Genomic DNA, 22,433 nt, shown 5'->3' with positions numbered 1-22,433 from the left:
GACAGCCTTGCTGTTGGGCAATCCAGGCATTCTGCAGTGTTAGGGCAACAACCAAAGAAAACTTTTGGGCCACAGCACTTCATTTTTCTCTTAAAATTAAGGACTGTGCACCTTCTCTTATAATGCATCCAAAACATGGATGTACGTCAGCATTTATAGACCTCTCACAAATAAGTTACTGGAGTACAGCAAGACATTTGCATCCAAAGAAATTACTGTATTAACACCTTGTTTATATTTCGCTGGCAGGCACTCAAAATCTTTTGTAATAACAAAGTGCCTAAATTTAAGGAAAGCCTAAATATTCTAGTAAATGTAATTTCCTTCAAGTACTACTTGGTTGGATTTACCTGTACTAATGCCTATTTAAAAGTTAATTAATTGTGGCCTGGAATTTTAATAATGGTGTGGGCAACTATCCAACTGCTCCATGCCACCAAGCCAAGAGATGGTGAATCATTCCTCTCCCTTGCAAGGCCAGGTAGACCTCCAGCAACTACTACATTTGTTACTTAGTGTGTGTCTCCCTGAGGTTGTTTGGAAATCCAGAGATTGACTGAGAGTATTCCTGAATGTAGGTGATTCCGTTGGTGAATGTGACTGGCTGAATGTGGATTGGTAGAAGAATGTGAGTGGATTGGCGAAGGTAGGAAGGTGAAAGCTGAAAGTGAATGGTGGTTGTCTTCCACACGCTATCAAATTACATATGTTACCAAATTACATGATCTTGGAAACATCACCTGACTGATTCTGTCTCAACACTTTTGTAAGCTTTAAAACAGGATCCCCAAAATGGGTGTAGCACGGTTACAACGAATTTTTTACAACGCACTACCATTACATCGCAACTTTTACCACGCAAACCATTACAACGCAATGCGCTGGGGGGCGCTCTAGGATAGGGAATGTATTTAATATACTATCCAACACCTTCCCTGCTATCCACGGGGACTGGAGTTGGAATAGTAAATTAAATAATTCACTATCCAGCGCCTAAAAGCATTATGCGTTGTAATGGACTGCGTGGTAAAAACCGCGTTGTAAAGGCATGCGTGGTAAAAGCATGCGTTGTAGTGACACCAATCCCCCAAAATGATATGGAACTCAACAATTAACTCACTAAAGGTTTGTTTGTGGGCTGTGTTTCATGAACTATTTTAGCTTACATTAATTAAATAGATCCCTTGCAGTATTTGTGGTGCATTTCTTTGACTGAATGCTTGATCTTTTCTAGTTACATCTGTCTTGCACCCTGCTGTATATTCTCTGTGCTTGTCGTTGGCATTAGCAATAGACATGTTAGGTTAAGACTAAAAATGTTTTCAGGGTCGGTAATTTCCTCAGAAAAATAACTAGCAAGAGTTTATTGCAGCACCTCCAGAGTATTGCAGAAAATACTTTTTGTTTTTTTCAAAGAGACTACAACTTGTGCAGGAAGAACATTTTGAGGCAATCGGGGAGTCTCCCTGCCTGAAGTACAGAAGATCAAGATAAAGGAATACCTAATGCACATGTAGACTACAAATCAGATTTATCAAGACTGGTTCAAAGTCAAGCAAAGTGACATGCACAAAGTATTTTCTTTTGAATGCAAAACATTGTGCAATGAAAAGGAGCCCCAAATGCAAGTAGTTCTCTGGATTACCTTGCATTCTTCTGTGCCAGGCATCTTCCCAAGGTTGGTACATGGCTGTTCCCATGTACCAACCATGGTTTTTGATTCAAAACCTGTATACTAAAATTAGCAAACAATGCTTTTCACCAAATATTAACACCTCTTTGAGGCAGGCGTAACAAGGAGAAATGTTTTCATGTATGCTTACGTTTTACAACTTTATGCGTGTTTCGCTGTACAAGACATCCAATGGGTGAATAGTTTTAAAGTTAGCCTAAGCATACTGCACCAGAAGGTGGACCTTCCAGACAATACCTATGCTAGACATCATGCACCTCCATTTGCACTGTGTTGCAATGGAGTCTGTGTGGCACTAGGCAGCCTATTTGTGCACCAGTGCTGGGAAGGAAAGTAATAGTGCTATATTTTAGTGGATATGGCTTTGCGATGCTCTCACTCCATAGTGCAATGCAGCACAGCAACTTTGCTACAGAAAATGTGGTAGGCAGGAGAAGGGAGAAAGGACAGTGAGAAGGGGCAGAAGAATGAGGACCAAGTAGGCAGGGAGAAGGGTCACAGAGAAGAAACTGAGGGCTCTGGGCAGGCAAATGTACTCCATGTGCACCAAGCAGAAAGGGAAGGGGGCCCAAGAAGACAGAACCAAGCAGCAAGACAAACAAAGGGTCAGTAGTTCACCCACTCACCAGAACAATACACATTAGTTGCCATAAGAAAAATAAACTTCCTGCACTCTTGTGCCATTGCCTAATTTCCCTGGGGTCCATGGGCTATAAGCAAGAGCTTGTAAGGATGCTGCTTTGAGTACCAGATCATGAGCTGTTGTGTCAGGCATTCCCAGGCAGCGAGTCAAACCCTTCAGCTGCAGCCAATGTCATTTGCCAAATAGTCACTTTACAGCCCACAAATGAAAGTATGGAAACTGTACTGCGGCAGTGCCAGCAGTCTACTCAATGTTGTTTCTTGTCCGCAGTTTCTTTCTACAGTTTTACATTCTCAGATTGAATGCTATCGCAAAAGGCTCCACCCACTATACTCTAAATTCCTCAATGACAATCCTTCTTCTTTCTTTGGAATGATCCCTTTCCTACCTCCATCTACAGTTTGCTTCTTGTCTCTGGGAATAGAAAGTTCTAAGTCACATGCCTATCTCACTTAATCTCCTTTACTCTATTTCTGCAGAGCTCCTACACCTCATTTCAAGAGCACAGATACTGCTTCTTTAGCCCGTATGGATGCAAACTAACAACACCTACCTTCTTCTAGCCTATCTATTGATCACAACCATCTGCATTAACTCACACAGCCTCCACAATTGATCACACATCACTCCTATTAATCTAATCTACCACAAGAGAATGTAGCAAATGCATGGGATGATCTTCTTGGGAGCACAACACTGATCCTAGCATCATGGTGTGAGCATCAGACACCTCCTCTGTGGAGTACCAATGTTCAAGGGCCATGGAAATGAATTCCAAGATGGATTCAATTGGCTTGAAAGCCACTGAGTAAAGAGAAACAACTCTATTTATAAATACTGATAGTTTCCACACCCAGTGTTCGTAAGGTGGGCTGATTCAAAGCGTGAAACATACATTTCCCAAGCATTGGCTGAGGAGGAACGACCTTCTGCTCCACCTCAGATAGATAACATTGCTCCCCATCTTCGCAAGAAACCTAAAAACCTGGCACTTCGACAGACCCCCTCCTTGATGGCCTGGAACCTGCGACCCCCCTCCCCCAGCGCCTTGAGGCCCTTACGGGTGAGTGGTCGCGCTTAACAAACACCTGATTGAGGCTGACCCATTGCCACTTTTGTGTGGATAGTGTATTGATTGCAAGTGCTTTGGCAGACAGTTAAAGCTGTTTCTACCCATAACCAAAAATTGTAGAGCATGTAAAAGAATATCCCTGTGTTACTATTTCTCCTACCAATAAATGCTGTTGGGAATCGGCCCCAAAATAAACAACATTGCAACGGAAGAGGTGTGGCGCCGCGGCTAGGGCGACTGACTCCGGAATCTGGGGATCACGGTTCGGGCACCGGCGGCAGATTAGCCCAGCACCATGTGACTCTGGGCAATAGCTTGCTTAATCTTCCCGACGGCCCCCAGCGCCTAGAGACCCTTACAGGTGATTGTGCGCTTTACAAATGTGGATTATTATTATTATTATTATTGCTTGCTAGTGTATTGCAGCTGATGGGACGCCTCCATCAGAGCCTCCTCCTGTTTCTCGACTCATGAGCAAGTTAATTTCCGCACATTGTACACATGAGATTGATGGCTTCACTTATTGCTAAAGGAAGGCACATACATTAATCTATAGGTTATAGCAGGTGTCCAGCAGCACCACGGGCAGTTCTATTGAGCCTCCCAGCCGGACAGAACATGTTCGTTGATGGGCAACTCATCTAACGCGTAAAGCAGTGTGACTTCACTTTTTTTAGTGTGGGAAAGGTCACTTGCTGCGTACTTTAGAAATTTCCTATGGACGATGCCTTGAGGAGTTTACTATGTCCATAGGGCCTGACACTAATTAAATTAGTCAATCATCTCCTGTGTGTCAGCTATAAACTTTAATGAGGAAACTTTGGTGTTTGTTTACATTCATAGCAGGTGATATATGCCGCCTTTTTAATACACAGAAGTGTTCTGGAACATTCGAGAGGGTTCTGGTAGCATAAATCGCAGCAGAACTGTCCTCAAACTGCCCCTGTATCGCAGCCAGCTCTACACACCGCTACTTAAAAGCCGTACGAGCGCTGAATGAAGACAGGCCCCGGGCTATTTTCCCAGAATGGGTGCGTTTCCCCGAGTTTCTGCTGAAATGTCTTGGCACCGCGGGGGAGGATGGAAAAGCACAACCGCCAGGGCCTCTATTTATCACAAAAAAGAGCCTAAATCTCACGCTGCATTCCACCAGTAACCTTTCAAAAGTAATTTCGGCCAAAACAAAAAAAAGCTCAGTACTGTTTGTAGAGCGTGGTGCCCAGAAGCTGGGCTTCTGGACGTGAGCGACTTAGTAAATAAAACAGCGAAACTGATCTGTGCTTATTTAGGGAAGGTAAGCCCGTCAGCTGACATTCTGAATATGACGGGATTGCCGTTTAGGGAAAAGGCGGTATTTTGCGCAATTACTGCATCCCAGTACATTCGGCCAGGTGAAAATCTGTGCCATACGTTTGTGTAAAAAGGCATACAGTTAAAGAGGAGCGTACGTAAGTTGGTGTCACAGTCAATATCACACTGTTGTACTCCTTTGATTCTAAATTCACACTTTTGTAGACCAAGAAAGTGCGTTCTTTTCTGGCCCTGGCCTTCTGCAGGTTTCATGTGGACCTGAGGACATGACTGCTGTTGATTGGTCCAATTTGTAAGCTGTTGCCTAGAATATCAGGAATGGAGAAGATGGACGACGGTTTTGGGCTTTGCATTGCGAAATGCGTTCTGGGGTCTGGGGTATGTTTTAGAATCCCCAAGCTTCAATGGCTCAGTTTGATTTGGGCTTCAATACTGTCAAAGAGAAATTCCGATCCTGTCAAACCTCGATTGAAGACTGTTTGTCCATCTACATCAGGTTGTACAACATTTTTCAGGGGCTCGAGTAACAAATAATATGGGGTGCCTCTCTTTGACTTGAGGCTAGCAGGAGATCCTTGTTTAATTAAAAAAAAAAGCGTCAGATGTACTATGATTTCATTCTAAAAAGTGGTCGCGATTTGCACTTCAACTTTTTAGTGATTAGATTAGTATTTTGAGACTGGTCGTATCTACTAATAGGTCATTTAACAAAATATCGAATGACAGGTGGTATCAAAACAACTTAACTAAATAACATTAATTAGGCAGGTTGCAAATTGAATCACCTGGAATCAACTGTCATCACAGGTATGGACATAAAAAGAACAATTGATGGACAGACTGCTGAACAATGTCAAACATTCACCCCAGTACAGAGATCTGGGTCTAAATCTGTTGGTTTTTTTTCTCCTCTTGCAGTTCCAGTTTAAACCCAGCCTTATGCAAATCAGTCTTGACCCTGTTCCTCATAGGAAAAGTCCAGCTCAAACTGCCATGCCAGGTTCTCCCTGGAACCGAAACTAGCATCCTGGGACCGGTTTCAGGGTATTCACCCCTCATCAGCCAGGCTGGCTTGACTCCAGTGACATGGAGAGCACGGGACCTACGCCTGGGCTTTTTTGATTGATACGACCAATAATGTGTTCACACAGAATGGACATTTTACTGATTTTCGCTCATTTAACTGCGGAAATATTGGATAGATCTATCCAAAGATATAGAATATGGTAAAGAAAACTGTATGGCGATTTTCGTCAGTTATAGTTGTTATAGCTTGGCATGTGTCAAGTACACAGTCTGCCATCAGTCAACCAGTGCCTATATCTTATTGTGAGTGTGGTTAGAAAGAATGCATACACAGATCCCATATAATGTGTGAATATTTTTGGGTCACAGTACAGCTACCCAGCAGAGCCAAAGTGTATTTTCATCCTTTTGTGGTGATAAATCTAATGATGAGGGGCTAGATTGTTTGGATCAAAACTTATAACATAAAACTTTTAGGATAAGCACATATTTGGAGGTATTGTGAAATGTTCTTTACAGGCTGATTTAGAGAAACAATGAGTTGGAAAGCTGTAAACAGGAATTAGACAGAAACTGTTCTGAAGCTCTTTCAAGGCCTCTCGGTCAGCCTAGGAAACAGGGCCACAATGGAGGGAGTAGGGAGCGGAACCTTGGAGCTGGCACGGAGTACATTGTTATGTAAACTAGGAGGAGAGATCCTTGCCTCAAATGTTTTCTCCATGGATGGGCCTTTATTGCCCTGCCAAGTCTGGCAGTCTTGGCTCAACGCGGGTTTCCATTCCCCTTGCAGTACTGCTTCTGATTAATTACATTGTTTACTATGGAGTTTTGCAAGAAATGCAAAGTGGAATATTTTCTCCGGTAAATAAGTTTCAAAATTGAAAACAGTGCACTGGATTCAAGAGGAACTTACAAACTTGATTGTGGTGTTGGGAAGACGAGCCCGTTGTCTTGTTGATGACCTTGGTACACACGTGGACAATGTTTTGGGTACCAAATCATAGACTCATTTTTCAGATGCATTCATTTACAAATAACTTTACAAAATAATAATTTTAAATAAGGCTTGACATTATATGCAGGAAGGCCTGAAGTGCTCCGTAGGTGAAGTGAATTTTTTTTTTTGTGAAAAACAAGTTTAATTTCTCAAATATTTAGACGATTCACAAAACTTCATATGCAGGTGAAAACATTTGCATACTGTTTTTTGGTTAACTTTTCGTACAAAACAAGATTACCGCCCAGAAAAATGTGTTTTTGTTGAGTATTACGGCTTTTGTGGGTATTTTTATTTTTCTTTAACATCGGAAGCTTGTGAAATAACTTAGCAAAGTTTGCAGAGGGCTAATTTCAGTGCATAAGCATCACTAGTTCACTACCTGAAATACAGAATGGCTGCCATTGTTCTCTACATAAATAATTCTTACAGCTTGCAAGCACTTACCTAGCCAGATGCTTAAATAGAAGAGTGTCCAAACAACTTAGTGTAAGTGCTGCCCTTCTGAATGCTTAATATTTTATCCCTTGCCTCCATCCCATGAATGGTTTACAAGCAAATCACTTGAACCGTATCATATTTGTGGTGGGCAAATGGAACAGAAGAGCCTTCAAATATACTGTTCAAAGGGTGAGACGTTGGTTCATTTATAGAAAAAAGAGAACACGCAGGGCCTCAATAAGGCCTTGGCCGGGTGCCCGCTAGTTCGCCAGGTCAGCGGAGGGTCTGGTTTCTTCTCACCTGGTGGAAGATTGCCATCCACAATTAGCAAATCCTAGCTACCTGGTGGGGATCTCTGGGACAAAAGCAGCTGCGGTCTGTGCAGGTAACAGCGGTGGAGCGATGGGGCAAGGTATGGGGGCATTTCAAAGGACGATGCAGAGGGTAAATTAAATAAATAAATAATTTTACCTAGGCATTGTCCCTCAAAAAAAAAAACGTACCCGGCCTCACCGCCCCACCTCTGTTACCTGCACGGACCACGGGTGGACAAAAGTGCATCCACCAAAAGGGCGGATGCACATTTTTCACTACTAACGTCTAGACAGCTGCCATGTTTTATTGACCCACTCAGCATGTGTTATTCTTTTTTAAAAACAAACCTCAAAATCAGTGGCTCTGATTCATAGGGAGTTTGCTTCTTGTGTGTCGGGCCTATGTGAGTTTTCTATGCTCAAGTTCTAGTGGCTGGGAAAATATACAAAAGGAGGACCGTCCTAAATAAGGGGGAGCTCCTAAACCATGAACGGCAACAGCCTAGTGGTGGAGGGGTCACCACCTATGATTGATCACCAATGGAGCCAGTGGCAACTCCACCAGAGATCAAGCAACAGTACCCTCTTCAATGCAGCAGAGTATTTGTGGATGTGACTTGGTAAATGAACAACTGATGTATGGTTAAACTGTCCCACCAAGCATTGAATGACCCCAGCAGTAATTTATAAGTACATTGTCATACAAGCTCAATTATGCACTGGTCAATAGAAACAAGAATATCTCATTGCCCAAATATATTTAGGAATTTGGGCAATGGGAACTAGTGCATGCCTTTCCAGAATACCGCAACCCTCAACTGAGTGCGGCAACAGGCGAATAAAATTAAGTTGGGGGTCTTCACATCAAGTACTGCTTAAATGTACAAGCATATCACTGATTATTAAAGGATAACACCCATTCAAATTGAATTCTTCACATCCACTGACCTTTCAAGATGAGTAGTGCCAATGCACAAGGTCCACGAGAGGGAAAAAATCAATCAAGAATGTTTTGCTAACATCGTTGGCAAGTGATCTTGCCTACAAGCAGGGTACAGACCCTCCCAAGGTTCTCAATGAAGACTGAGGCATCCATGATGCCAGGGTGGGCTGGGTTGATGGCCTGTCTGTCCTTGATTTCAATTGGGATGTTTAATAGCTGACGGCTCCTGAGCAGAGCAGGAGCAGTGATAGTACCTGTTAGAAAAATCAGATGGCAGCAATGTTTGATGGGTTCTTCAAAAGATATTACTTCTCACGGGAATGCTGGACTCGCTGCCACCTGTCCAAAGGAGATCTTTTTCCCATGATGAGAATAAGTTTGTGTTTGAGTTACTGGCTCTTCTTAAAAGCACTAAGAGGCAATCTAGTTGGTAGCATGAGACACATGACAGTAAATGCAATGTTATCATTTCTTTCATTCAGCCACGGATTTGGACAATGTTTGAAAAAGTGTCATTCGAATTTTTGGGACCCTAATTTAGCAGACTTTTATAAAAATAGAAAAACACTCCCAGAACTTTGTGATACCTGTTTCCTTCGTGGCAATATGTTGTGCTGTCAATTAACAGTTTCTGAACCGTGCTTGCTCATATCCGTTTCCAAATACCTCTTCTATAAAATGCCCAATGCATTACAGATTTCTAATGCCACTGATTCTTCTAAAGGTAACTGAGTCACAAATCGATACAATGTTATCTTCAGGCATGTGCTGTGCATGTATGAGCAGTTAAATCCTTTGTGAGTAAACCAACCATTTTAGGTTTAGTGTTAGCTTAGCATAAGAATTTGGGTTGGTTGGGAGGGGTGGAAGCCCAATTCAAGCAACAACCACAATTTTTGTCAAGATGAGCCACAAAAGTCACTCAATTTACCTACGCTTAAATCTTTGGTAGCTTGGCACAAAGCAGTCAAGCTTAACTTAAAGGCAAAGGGGCAGATTTATGAAGGCCTTGCGCCGCCGGTACGTCACTTTTTCCCATGTTAAAAATGACGCACCCGCGGCGCAAGGCCTTCATAAATCTGCCCCAAAGTATTTATGCAGCACAGACAGTGATAAAGTGAACACAGAACACAAAGAAAATCCCAAACCAGTTTAGAAAAATAGAGTACATTTTATTAAATAGCATCATACTAGAACAACAAAAATGCAATAAGTAGAACAGGTAATATTCCGTTTCTACCTTTTAGGCAAGTATAGTGACTTAAAGCCCAATGCACCACTCACAGCCATCTGGTCATTCTGGGTGGGGGGGAAGTCACGGAAATCGTCAACACCAGACTAATGCTCAACGTTTGATTGCTTCTAAGTGCTCCCCGCTCACTTCTCTTTGGTCCTGATGAAGACCCCGGGATAAGGCTGAATTAACCTTTATGTATATAGGGGACAAAACGTCAACGGTTTTTGTTACTACTTGTCAAACATAGGCGGCAGAGAGTTGGTATCTGCCCTTATATTCTTTTATGTTCTGTCATACATTTATTTGCCATCACTAGGCTGGACAGGTTCAACTATATCGGATATAATTATTGCACGTTGCCTTTCCTTCTCTATTACCCTCACCATCACACATTCTCTCCTGCGCACTCTATCCCCTCTCTGAGCACCATTTTTATGGAAGGTACAGACATAAATGTCTTGTTTTTTATATAATCATGTGATATATAAGATAATCTTGTAATATAAATAAAATCACATTCATATGAGTTTATTATGGCAATGTTTGAATGATTCAACTTTATTGTGTGTCAAATTCAAATTTCTTGGGTGTAAAATTGATTTTTCCTGTGACCACCCTCTTTTGTACTGTATGCGACCCGGGTCCAGTGGGTTTTTGGGGTACCACTTTGCTATATAGCTCACTCTAGTAGTGGCAAGCAGGTCCAGGCAGGTCCAGTTCCAGGTTCAGTGCAGCAGATCAGACATGCAGTTGCAGGGAGGTCTCTGGAGCTTGTTGTTTCCCTGTATCAGTCAAAAAGGAAGTCATACAGCTGATCCTTAGAGTAACTCATGTAGCCTGGGATAAAGGGAGCAGGTCCAGTCTTCCTTCTCAGAGATCTGGGCAGACCTCAAGCATCAGGTGTTTGGGGAACAAGGCAGGCCTTAAGCAGCAGGGCAGTCTTCTGTGGAACAAGGCTGTCCTTCTTCTTGTAATGTCTGCAGGACCAGGGCTGTACTCAAGAGTGGCTTTGGCGTCCAATATGTATACCTGGTGCCAGTTTTTAACATGTGGGGATTCCCTAAATGACCCCAGCATCTGGTTTTGGAAAGTTTTTCCCTTCCCCTGTCAAGGCTGCAAGATGCCTGGGATGATAAAAGATTAGTGCCAGGTTTCTTTGTCTGTGGAGGAGGCAAAGCCCTTTCAAATATATGTGGGGCTAGGTAGAAAATCCGGCCAGGATGGCCCAACCTGTCACCACCTAAGCCGCTTTTGTGTCACTGTCTGGAAGAATACACAAACCCCAGCAGCAGAGTCATTCACAGTTAGGTGACCAAGGACACTGGCTGTAAGCACAACTGGTTAGGACAAGAACATGCAAACTTTCTAAAAACGGCATTTTCAGTATTGTGATTTAAAATATGACGTCGTAGTTAAGAGGATTTTAAATTATAATTAATTTATGTGTAAATACCATGTTTCTAACTGCTCCCAATCCAAAGTTATCACTTATTTTATGTAATAAGATAACCCTATATTAGTCAATGACAGAGATAGGCCTCACAGAAGTGAAACACAGCTATAGGAGCGTTTCACTAGCAGTATATGTAAAAATTAAATTCACATGTCCTACTTTTTAAGTACAAGGCTCCATGCCCTATGCGCCTTAGGCCTACCTTAGGGCTGACTCATATGTAATAAAAAAGGAAGGTTTGGGCCATAAAAAGGGTTTATTTTACCAGGTCGATATGGGAGATTATAACTGCACTATAGGCTGCAGGGGCAGTCCTGAGATACGTTTTAAAAGGCTACTTTAGTGGGTGTGAAAGTCCCAATAGGGGAATTAAATTTACAGGCTCTGGGTAAACGTATGAACCATTTACTGGGGACGTATCAGTAAATGAAATGTGCCACTTAGGTGTGAGTCAATTGTACCATGTTTTAGGGAGAGAACACAAGCACTTTAGCACTGGTTAGCAGTAGTAAAGTTTACAGAGTCCTAATACCATCATAAACGGGTTCAGTACGAGAAGGCAAAAATCAGGGGAATACCCTGCAAAAAGGGCCCGGTAAAAACCTAAACTTTTTCATTTTGTTAAATTATGTGTATAAAATACTTCTAGAGGCTTTGAGCCAGCCCTATTTAACTACAAGTCTACTGTTGTGTCTTTCACATTTGTCTTCGATTCACTACACCAAACTGCATGGGACATTGTGTGGGCTCATCTGAGTTATTGGCTAATTTACAGTGAGTGACAGCATTTTGGTCTTTGATAAGGAGTACATTCACACACAAAGTTGTTTCCTTCTGCAGGGACTACTATGGAAATGTAGGCTTTTGAGACCAAAAAATATTTTTGCTTTTTACAAATTGATTTTAAATATTTGCGACGGCTTGGCAGTTCCTCCGGCAAAAGTTTTACCAGAACCTTGCAAAACCAATTGCAATGCCAAAAGGCTGGTAGTCAGCAACAGACTTACTGTCTTTGCCAATGCTTGTTTTCATTGAGGATGCTGTGCCTTTGTTTAAATGTTGGAGGACAGCTAAGCTCTGAGTCCCATATTTACTAAGGACTTGTGTTGCATTGCGTAAGGCAAGTCGTTGCAAAGTAACACACGTCCTTACATGAGATTCACAAAGCTGGGCAAGGGGTGATTTGTGCCACCTTGCATGACTATGTAATGAAATGTAACGCAAAGCAGCAGCTTGCATTGCATTTCGTTGTGGTAGGCATTTCATGGGTGTGTCATAGGTGTTCCATGCATCCACTCCTTCAATCCGCCGATACAATCCCAGATTTACTAAAGGCAGTAAACCTGGGTTTGTGCCAAAATAGCACACCTCAAAAGGGAGGCGTAACAAGGAGAAGTATGCATATTCCTCCTTATTACTTCCTTTTCCCATGTGTGCTGCATTCTTTACCACTCATAGAAAGATGAATAAACCTCTAAGGTTTGCTTTTTGTGATGGTAGGCATTCATTTCTGCACAGAAACAATCCTGCCCTTAATGCAGGCATCCATGTACCACAGGGCAAGGGCACCTGCACTGGCGCTAGGCAGCCACAACTGTGCCAGCGCTAGGGAGGAGAGCTGGACTGTACCATATTTTTGTAAACATGGTGCATTTCAGCTGTTTCCCTTTCCCTTGCTACACTGCATTGTGTGAAATAATACTAAAAGTGCCCCTGAGTCTTTTTCTGAAAGCTATTATGTTGGTTTGTTTGGGAAGGTCTTTTGGACATTTTCCCAAAGCTTTTGTGTAAATCCTGGCTATATCCTCGTTCTCTTTGTCAGTGCTGAAGCTAAGGCACTGGAGTGCACACCTCCCTGCAAACACTTTCTTCTTTGTTCGTGCCTAGTGACTGTAGAAAAAAAAGCAAGGCGTTATACTCTCTGCTTCCAGTGAAGGGCTCTTCTGGTGTGCACTTGACAGATGGGAATGAGCTGTGAAGTTCAATGTGAAATACCAAGGGCTCTGGAGTGGGCTTTAGCTGCTGCTGCGCCAGACACTTGCTGATAAGGGATTTTTGTTCAATAACTGCTGCTTGCTGTGCATTGATGCTCTCTCGTCAGTTCTCTTGGTTTGTGGTGTTCAGGGGCATAACAACCAGCACCACTAGCGAGGCAGTGGGACACATCGTTCCATGGGGCCCCGAGTGCGAAATGTGATGTTAGTCCGCGTGTGTTTACAACGCATTCCATTACAAAGCGGTTGTTACAACGACTTCATTGTCACATCGCATACCTTTATAACGCAATTCGGTACAACGACTTGCTGTAGGGGGCGCTGGATGTTGGAATAGTATAATTTACTATTCCAACTGCCTGTGTGCGACAGTAGGAAAGGTGTTGGATTTTAAATCCAGCACCTTCTGCTGCCTAACGCAAGTCGTTTTTCCAACTTGCGTTGTAAAGGTATGCGATGTAACAACTCAGTCGTTGTACCAAACCGCGTTGTAATGGCATACGGTGTCTCGCATGCGTGGTAAACACTGTTTATCCCCGAGTACAGATGGCAAGCCTGACACCTCTGTCATTGAAACTGAGAGGGGCTTTACTTGGGCACAAGGAGACACACAGATAAGGAGTTTCAAGATGGAAGTCGAACAGTGTCTCTATATCTGTCTATTATGTTGGATGCAGTTTGTGAATTTATTCACGCTCCTGGGATGTCTTCTGGGCATCTCCACCTTCTCAAGTGTCAAGGCAACTGCACAGAAACAAGGAGTGAAGTGTGTTGTGTAGTTTCTCCAGTAAGTAAATGATCTAGTCATTTGGTGCCATGCCCACTCACTGTGGGTACTCTCAGGCACAAACCAGGAAACTAATCCCAGAGTAATCTGGCTCCTGATTGTTTAAACTAGTTTTAAAAAGTATGGTTCATGTGTCCCTGTTGCAGCAAAACTATCCAGTGAGTACTCAACTGTCATAAGACAAATATGTCGGATCTCTTGTCAACACCACTTTTCAGATACACTCTGATATACACTGGCTGTTGGGATAGCAGACCTGGAGAGCTCACACACCACCTGCTGCTATTATTCACTTCTGTGGGGATACCAGACCATCACCTACCTTGGGGGAGGATCATAGATTGAGTCAAACATGTTATACTATAGGTAAATGGATAAATATAATGTGTAACTCTCATAGGTAAAGGATTATAAATCTCATTTATTTCAGGGAAACGCATGTACAGAACCTTCTAAAACTTATCAGATGGATACATTTTATCAAAATAGCACATTACCACTTTAACTTGGTAAATGAAATTACTTGAAGTAAAGAATACTGTGATACAGTGGTAGATTGATATACAATGAATGGAAACCATGGTGTGATCTTAGGTAAACTTGCTTGCGTTTTTATTGTAATCATATGATTAATGCAATAAAGTATTTTACTACTACTATTACTACCTTGGGGGAGATATCCATAGCCACTTCAGGATGTGGATGCTGATGTTTTGTTCTACAATAGTATGGTATTCACATATCACTAGTCTTCAGCCTCTCTAACTTGTTTCAGGACTTCATGGTGCAAGGCTAATACTGTTTCCCCAATTCCCAACCTATTGATGTACTACTTGTCTGAAATGTACGGTGTACATTTTTGTTATGCCCAAAGTCTCAATAAAATAGTTTGAAATAAAAAAAGGAGAAACTGGTTTCTTATTCTGGCTGTGGTGCAGTAACTAGAGCACACATTGTAAGTTATATTACGTTTCCAGCATGGTAGCCAAGAGGCCATGCTGATCACTGCATCGTGGTATCACATTTAGCAGCAAAATCGCTTTTTGGTTCAAATGTATCCCTGATAAATACCACAGGCAAAGTGCTCTGACACGCATTGGGTTTGGTTTGCGCTATATACACCTGCTAAATTATTAAACAAATCCACTTCGCACAGAATGGCATCTGCTTCTTACAAAAATGCAGAATTTGTGTAGCTGGAAGCACTGCACCAACTAAGACACTGCATCTACCAGTGAACTGGATGCCCAGTGCTGTGCTTGCAATTTGATTGCGTGAAAAGTGTTACCTTACGAGGCAGAAAGCACTAAAATAAGATCATATAATATAAACTTACAAGTTCTACTGCGGGGTCACTGCCTGGATAGAATGATCATTTTATTAATGCAGTCACTGCAGGGAGTGGTTGTTGCTTATTGAAACTATACATTGGAACGCATGCCTCTGTAAGGGCAATAAAAGTCTTACAAATAGACTGTCTTATAAGTCACCTTTAATTTCAGTGACCAACTTACCTCAAAATCTTGCTCGAATCAGTTTCTGGATGTGCCTCTATTACATGAATGCTCATCATAGGTCAGAATCCATGCCAGATATTCAGGATAACCAGGGATAATAACACAACGGGTGTATCTGTAGAGTGCACTTTCACCTCAGCGAAAGTCTTTTTTGGGCTGTTAACACATGCGTGATGATTATGTTTAACGGGTACTCATTGTATCAACCTCAGAAAGATGAAAGGCTGAGTGGACCCACTGGGGTTGGAACCTGTGGCCATGAGATATAATGCAATCCCTGGAGGGGATGCATTAGTCCACTAAGCCAAAAGTGGCTTGGGTAGCGTAGCCCCTCTGTCATGGCAAGTGCATAGTGCAAGGAAGGAAAGAGCTCCACTGGCTGCTTTAAATGATAAAATGCACCAATAATCAGGTTCAGTGGGCCTTCCCTCAGGCGTCCAGTGACACTGCACCCGCTGCACCAGTGGAAGCTACGCCCCTGCTTGGCTATCTCCCCCACAGTGAATCTCAGTGGAACTAACCTAGATAGGGCATGTTTATCCTGAAAATGTGCCATGCATCAAGCATTCTGGACCTGCTGTGGACACCCCTGTTGAACATCGTTGATCCTTGCAGTCACCTGCTTGTCTACACATGGTTCCTTCTGGTGGAATTGTGGACAAGGGTTGGAGAAGCAAGAAGGGGTCGCTAAATGGCAACATCACGGAACAACACAGTTTTCATGCATGTACGAACATGTGGCAGAAATGAGATTTCGGTGGCGGAACAACCCTGTCGGGGCAACGGCAGAGAGGGAAGGGTGCCCCGACAGGGCCCAGCACTGTGAAGCGCTCAGAGTGAAAACATTGGGAGAAGGAGCTGCGTTCTGACTGCCTGCTGTGGCATCCAATCAGGAAGCAGGCTTCAGCCCTTGAAACTCAGGACAGGAGAAGACACGCTATTTTGATGCTTCACAGACAAGTGTTTGGTAATACAGAACCGAATCTGAGAGGGTGTGTGTGTGTATGTGGGTGTATGTATGTATATAGAGTAGGTCTCTTTCTGTCTTCGAGCGCAGTGCTATATAGCTGCTAGCTTATACAAACAATGAAATGAATTTTGTATATCAAAAATATTGTTCTTTTTTTGTAGACAACCAAGAAATAGTTTTTCATGATAATGTTTAGTCACATTTCCTCAAATAACGTTCTGTGGTGTTAAACGCTACACATTGGTTGCTAGTACTGCCTAACCCTGCTGTGCTCATATTACCACACACAATATCATCAGATGTTGAAATGAATCACTGGAGGATAATGTGCTGTCCTGCACGACTCTTGATTCTATGCAGCAAGTGTATGAACCCACTGAGCTATTTCACCTGTTTTAACATACAGCCCACAGACGTGTTTTTTTCTAGCAGTGTTCAGATATTTAACATTAAAGGTTATTTTTGGAGCATCTGCATTCATTATAACCGTAAATAAATATTGGAAATCAATATGTATGTTTTTAGTACACTTAGTTGGCAGTTTCTAACTCTGTTGCATTTTACATTGTATTCTTTTACATTTCCTTACATTACTTTGCGTTATGTTGTGATATGGTGTGACTTGGTATATGGTGTGTAATGGTAAGATAGGGCAAGTTATAGTAACTTGGGTTAGGTTAAAGTAGATAAGATTGGTTGAGTAAAGTTAGGTTAGTATGGATTAGAATACATTATCATATCATGTTTGAATCTAGTGTGTCTAAGTTTTGTAATGCATTTATTAAAGCACAATTTTTACCACCAATGTGGCTCTTGCATGTTGTTTGCAAAAGTGACATAATAATGTTAGTTTTGTAGTCAATGTCAAGACAATAAACTCTTAAGAAAGAGTTTGTTAAATTGTTTTTTAAATGATTTGGGTGCTTTGATCTCTAAAAAATATACATTTCATTGGAGAGATTTATTGCCTGGAGAATAAAGCATGTGGGTCGATCTTACCTGGTTGAGCCCAATGGAGTTGTTCTCGAGCGCGACGGTGACGCCAGAAAGGATGGCCGCGGCGACCACTGCCCCCAGGCACTGGGCGATGATGTAGAAGACCGCCTTGAGGATGCTGATCTGACAGCTCAGCAGGCAGCCCACGGTCACCGCTGGGTTGAGGTGGGCGCCACTCACGTGGCCCACGCTCTGCGCCATGGTGGCAATGGCCAGCCCGAAGGCCAGCGAGACCTTGACATTGTCTTGAGAGGCGGTCGTCGTCTTGTTGTGCACGACAGGGAACTGGAAGCCCAGGGCAGCGCCGATGCTGATGAAAACGAACACGCTCATGGCTAGGAACTCAGCCACCACCGCCCTCCAAAAGGCTTTCTTCTTCAACTCGCTGGCCATCTTTCCCCTCTCTCTCTTTCCCTGCCGAGTGTGAGGAAAAGTCTGAGGAGAACCGGAGAATGGTGGCATTATTTATAGGGCATTGGGTGGTCTGTAGGAGGAAGGGGGTGTGTTGTACAAAAGGAGGAAAGAACATTTCCATAGATGCGGACTGCTGGATTGATGGGAGGCACCGCAAGCTGCCAATTTTTTTTCCTCTCTTGCACTTACTTAACAGCTTCAGTCCTAGCTCCTGTGCAATCCAGTCTTTTTCACTCTTGTGGAAAAGGAGGAGATTGCCTGGGAGTGGTTTTGAAATGCTTCAAGTGCAGCGCGTGCCATTGTTGGAGCTGTTCGATATGGCAAGTGCCTGCTGAGCGCCTTGGCTGTTTCTTGTGCACCGAGCAGAGTTTGCGGCGAACGACTTTGCAGTCCCTTTTCAAGACAATTATTTCACTGAAAAATGTGAATGTTCCTTGCCCTTTAAGACCGGGAGGGACGGAAAGAAATTCACACCACTGCCAGTGGATGCCACATAAGGATGAACACCGGGGTTGCATTTGGCTTCAAACACATAAAAAGAGATTTACAAATAACAGACTTGAAAGTGATTGTATATGTCGCTTGGTTTGCAAGTAATACAGACAACCATACAATTCTTATATCAGTGAACAGCATTATCAATACATTCGCTTCTCCATAAAGAGAAGTAAAATATTGACTTACATTTTATCTTTCTGGAATTCAAATGCATTCCTCTTGTGAAATGTGTGGTTTAAGATGCTAAAAGGTCCTTGAACTGAGAAGCCCACGAAATGCTGACTTAAGAAACGATTGGGATACTTTGCAGCAGAAAACAAATAATTGCATGGCCATGACATCAAAATAGTGAAAGCAACAGAAAGGAAGTTACAAAAATTCCCAATTTTTTTATTAGTCCAACGTTTTCGACAGGGTCGGGAAGAATCTAACACAGCAGCTTATCACATTCAAAGATTTTGGCTGTACGGAAAGTGAAATGAAATTGTAGGAAGTAGTAACTCTGAGGGTCTCATTTATGAAAACTGTCACACTGCTGATTGAAAACAGCGATGTGACAGTTCTTACTGCGCCCTCCTTTTGACATGATGGATGCACATTTAGTGTACGGCACTCCATGTCGCAAGGAGTTACAGATACGTCAGTATTTCTGATGTATCTGTAGGCGCAGTAATGATGCATTGCTGGGGTGTGTCACAAAAGTGAAGGAACTCCAGCCACGGGTCATTACACATTGCCTGCCCCATGTTTAATGTGCCTGCACCAGTCTTACGCCTGCCCCATGTTAAATGTGCCTACGCCAGTCTTACGCCTTCTACGAGGCAGACGTAAGATTTTGACACAGTGGCATCCTAGAAGTGGCGCCGTGAAATCTGACAGATTTCACTGCGCCACTTCTATGAGGCTTTTTGCGGGGGAACGCCCACCCTGCATACATTATACCTGACGCCGGTACACTGTAGCGCAGGGATTTACAAAGTGACATATCCTCCTAGATACGTCACTTTGCAAATAAAGCACAACATGGCGCATTTTTTACACCACCAGTGCGTCACAAAAAGTGCTGCAACGGCGGCGAAAAAGTGTTGCAAGGCCTCATAAATAAATCCCTAAGAGTGTTACAGGCTTGCAGTTGCAAATAGCAAGTACTCTGGGATAGGCTGCAGCGTTCCGGTTCAAGTAAGAAAAGTAGAGGCCTAATTTAACACGAGATCTGAAACGGGTGATAAAACATCAAGGGCCTGGTTACGACTGGGTTGTTATATTGCATCCCATGCCTAAGTCCCTGTTTATGCATGGGTTGGAATTACGAGTTGGGAGGTATTTAATGCATCCAATTACTTTTGGATGCGTTAAATACCTTAACCTCTTCTATGCTCATGACGAGCTCAGCTCGTCATGCAGTACACTGCTCGTGTGCTCATGACGAGCTGAGCCCGTCATGACCACACCCGTTTCTATTGACCTTCAGCACAGAGGGAGAATTCATATAGCAGTGATGTGGTTAACCTTCGTTACGTTTCAGCAGGTTAAACCTATAGATATTTTACGAGGAAAAGCATGCAGTATTTACGGATCATGCTGATTTTGGTGCGCTGAGCACCAAAATCCCAAAAAGTGTTGCCACTGATTTGGATATAGCTGGGTCTGAACTGAGGTGGCGAAGTGAGCTAAAGAATAATGATGGATTCAACCCAGATCTGTGACTGGGGGTGAGTGTCTGAAAAGTTTCAGCACTCCTTCCATCATCTCCTTGTGTTTGCTTTGTTAGCCCTAAGTTGGCAGGGTATGCCTAGACATGGGCCCCTTGCTCACTTTGCTACTGGATTCAAGCTAGCCTGACTGATGAAGGGTGTTACCCAGAAACCGGTCCCAGGATGCTTGTTTCCTTTTCAGGGAAGACCTGGCTTGGCAGTTCGGGCTGGACTGTTCCCATGAGGCAAGGGTCAAGACTAATTTGCATCTAGCTGGGTCTGAACTGAGGTGGCGAAGTGAGCTAAAGAATGATGATGGATTCAACCCAGATCTGTGACTGGGGGTGAGTGTCTGAAAAACTCCAGCACTCCATCCAACGTCTCCTTTTGTTTGCCATTGTTGCAGTCACATGTTTCTGTGACACTATAAGAGGGTGTGGCGTCTCTTGACTAAACAACTTTCTTCTGCAAAGAAACAAGGCAAGAAGAAGTACACAGAGCTCTGCAGCACACTCAAAAAGTGTTATATAAAAAGGAAGCATGGCGCTGGTAGCTGAAACAGGAAATATATAAAGAAGAGGGTCAGTGGTGTTTACCCAAGAAGGAAGTGATAGTTTTTGTATACTTTTCTAGGGCACACTTACATTTCTCCTAAATGTAGAGACTGCAGAAACTTCACTAGCCTCAGAACAATGTCAATAAGGAGAGGTTTAGAGTCTGAGTGTTGTAGGGTGAGGAGATGGGATAGAGGCAGTGGATGCAAGAGCAGCCATTACCTATACCAGGGGCAAATAATGTGACTCCACAATGGCCAGGTCCAAGCCTGGTTTTCAGGTTACAACTAGTGATAAATATACATACAATTAGTGTAACTGGGACTCATCAACCTAATTACTTTCTTCTTCTTTCTTTTATAATTTATAACGCGCAAAAAACAATAACCCGAAGGTATCAAGGCGCCTAACAATAAAATCAGAAAGTAGAACCATTCATCCACTACACATAAGCTTGCCGGAAGAGGCGAGTTTTAAGTGCACCACGAAATGCCTGTAATGTGGGTAGGGACCTGAGATCAAAAGGGAGTTCGTTCCACCATTTAGGGGCAAGGGTGGAAAAGGCCCTGCCACTCCATTTGGCTTTTCTTATACGAGGGGCTGACAGAAGCAGTTTCCCGGAGGAACGCAAGTTCCTTCCAGGGATGTAATTAGAAATGATGGAGCTTACTCCCGAGTCACTATTTTTTGAAATGACTCTATATGTCATGCACAGGACCTTGAACCGTACTCGGTATTCTACCGGAAGCCAGTGCAATGTTTTCCTGGCTAACGTAGCCGAAGTACGTCTGGGAGCGTCCAAGACAAATCTTGCCGTGGCGTTTTGGACCACCTGTAAGCGCTGCAGGAGGCTCTTGTTCAGCCCCGCGTACAGCGCGTTACAGTAGTCTAGCCGCGAGCCTATTAATGCCACAGCTACCTGCTTTCTGGATTGTAACGAGAGATATTTCCTGATCCTTCGCAGGGTGTGGATTAGGCCCCAACAGGTGGAGATGGTTCTGCTCACCTGTCCGTTCATATCCAGGACTGGGTCTATCATCACCCCCAGGTTCTTGGCAGAAGTAGTGGGGGAAGGGCAAGCTCCAAGCGAATTGGGCCACCAGCTATCTGACCAGATGTTATTGTTCCCTCCAATCACCATCACCTCAGTCTTCTCCCCATTCAGTTTAAGAGAGTTCTGAATCATCCAGTGACCAACCGCCTCCATACAAGATCTAAACTTGGAGGCGGTCTGCACGTCTGAATGGGAGAGAGAGACGAGGATTTGGGTGTCATCAGCATAGGAAACTACCTCCATCCCGAAAGATCTTATAAGTCTGGCCAGTGGGGTCACATAGATGTTAAACAGGGTCGGACTAAGAGCCGACCCTTGAGCTACCCCACATAGCACAGATCGGGATGGAGATAGAAACTCACCCAGTTTGACTCTTTGCTCCCTCCCAGCAAGGAAAGAGGTCAGTAGATCCAAAGCTGCCCCCCCACACCCACGTCCCTCAGACGAGATGTAAGTACTGAGGGGGAGAGGGTGTCGAAGGCAGCGGTCAGATCCAAAAGGACCAGGAGGGTGGTCTGGCCCCCATCCACTGCCCTACGGATGTTATCGAGCACAATGGTGAGGGCCGACTCGGTACTATGTTCCCTCCTAAATCCATGCTGGGAAGAGTCCAAGCAGCCCGAGCATTCCACGAAAGCCGCAAGATGCTTGTTCAGATGTACTTCAAGCATCTTAGACGGAGCGGGAAGCAACGAGATTGGGCGGAAGTTTTTTAAGACCTCCGGGTCAAGGGAGGCCTTTTTTAGCAGTGGTTTTACCACTGCCTTCTTCCACTCCAACGGGAAGACACCATTTCTTATAGCTAGATTCATTATCTCCAGCAGC

General features: G+C 43.4%; 1 protein-coding gene across 1 annotated transcript in view; it reads right to left on the bottom strand.

Annotated features, from left to right (window-relative positions):
* AQP1 (aquaporin 1 (Colton blood group)) overlaps nt 1–17,839 on the bottom strand; it is a 29,343-nt gene extending 11,504 nt beyond the window's left edge. The window contains exon 1 of the mRNA XM_078665291.1: nt 17,398–17,839. Coding sequence (XP_078521417.1) covers nt 17,398–17,787 — 390 coding nt within the window. The 5' untranslated portion in view covers nt 17,788–17,839. The remainder of the gene's footprint in view (nt 1–17,397) is intronic.
* Nucleotides 17,840–22,433: the final 4,594 nt, after the last annotated feature.

This window comes from Lissotriton helveticus, chromosome 10 (assembly GCF_964261635.1).
Source record: "Lissotriton helveticus chromosome 10, aLisHel1.1, whole genome shotgun sequence".
Taxonomy (NCBI): Eukaryota; Metazoa; Chordata; class Amphibia; order Caudata; family Salamandridae; genus Lissotriton; species Lissotriton helveticus.
This window is presented reverse-complemented; position numbering and strand designations above follow the sequence as displayed.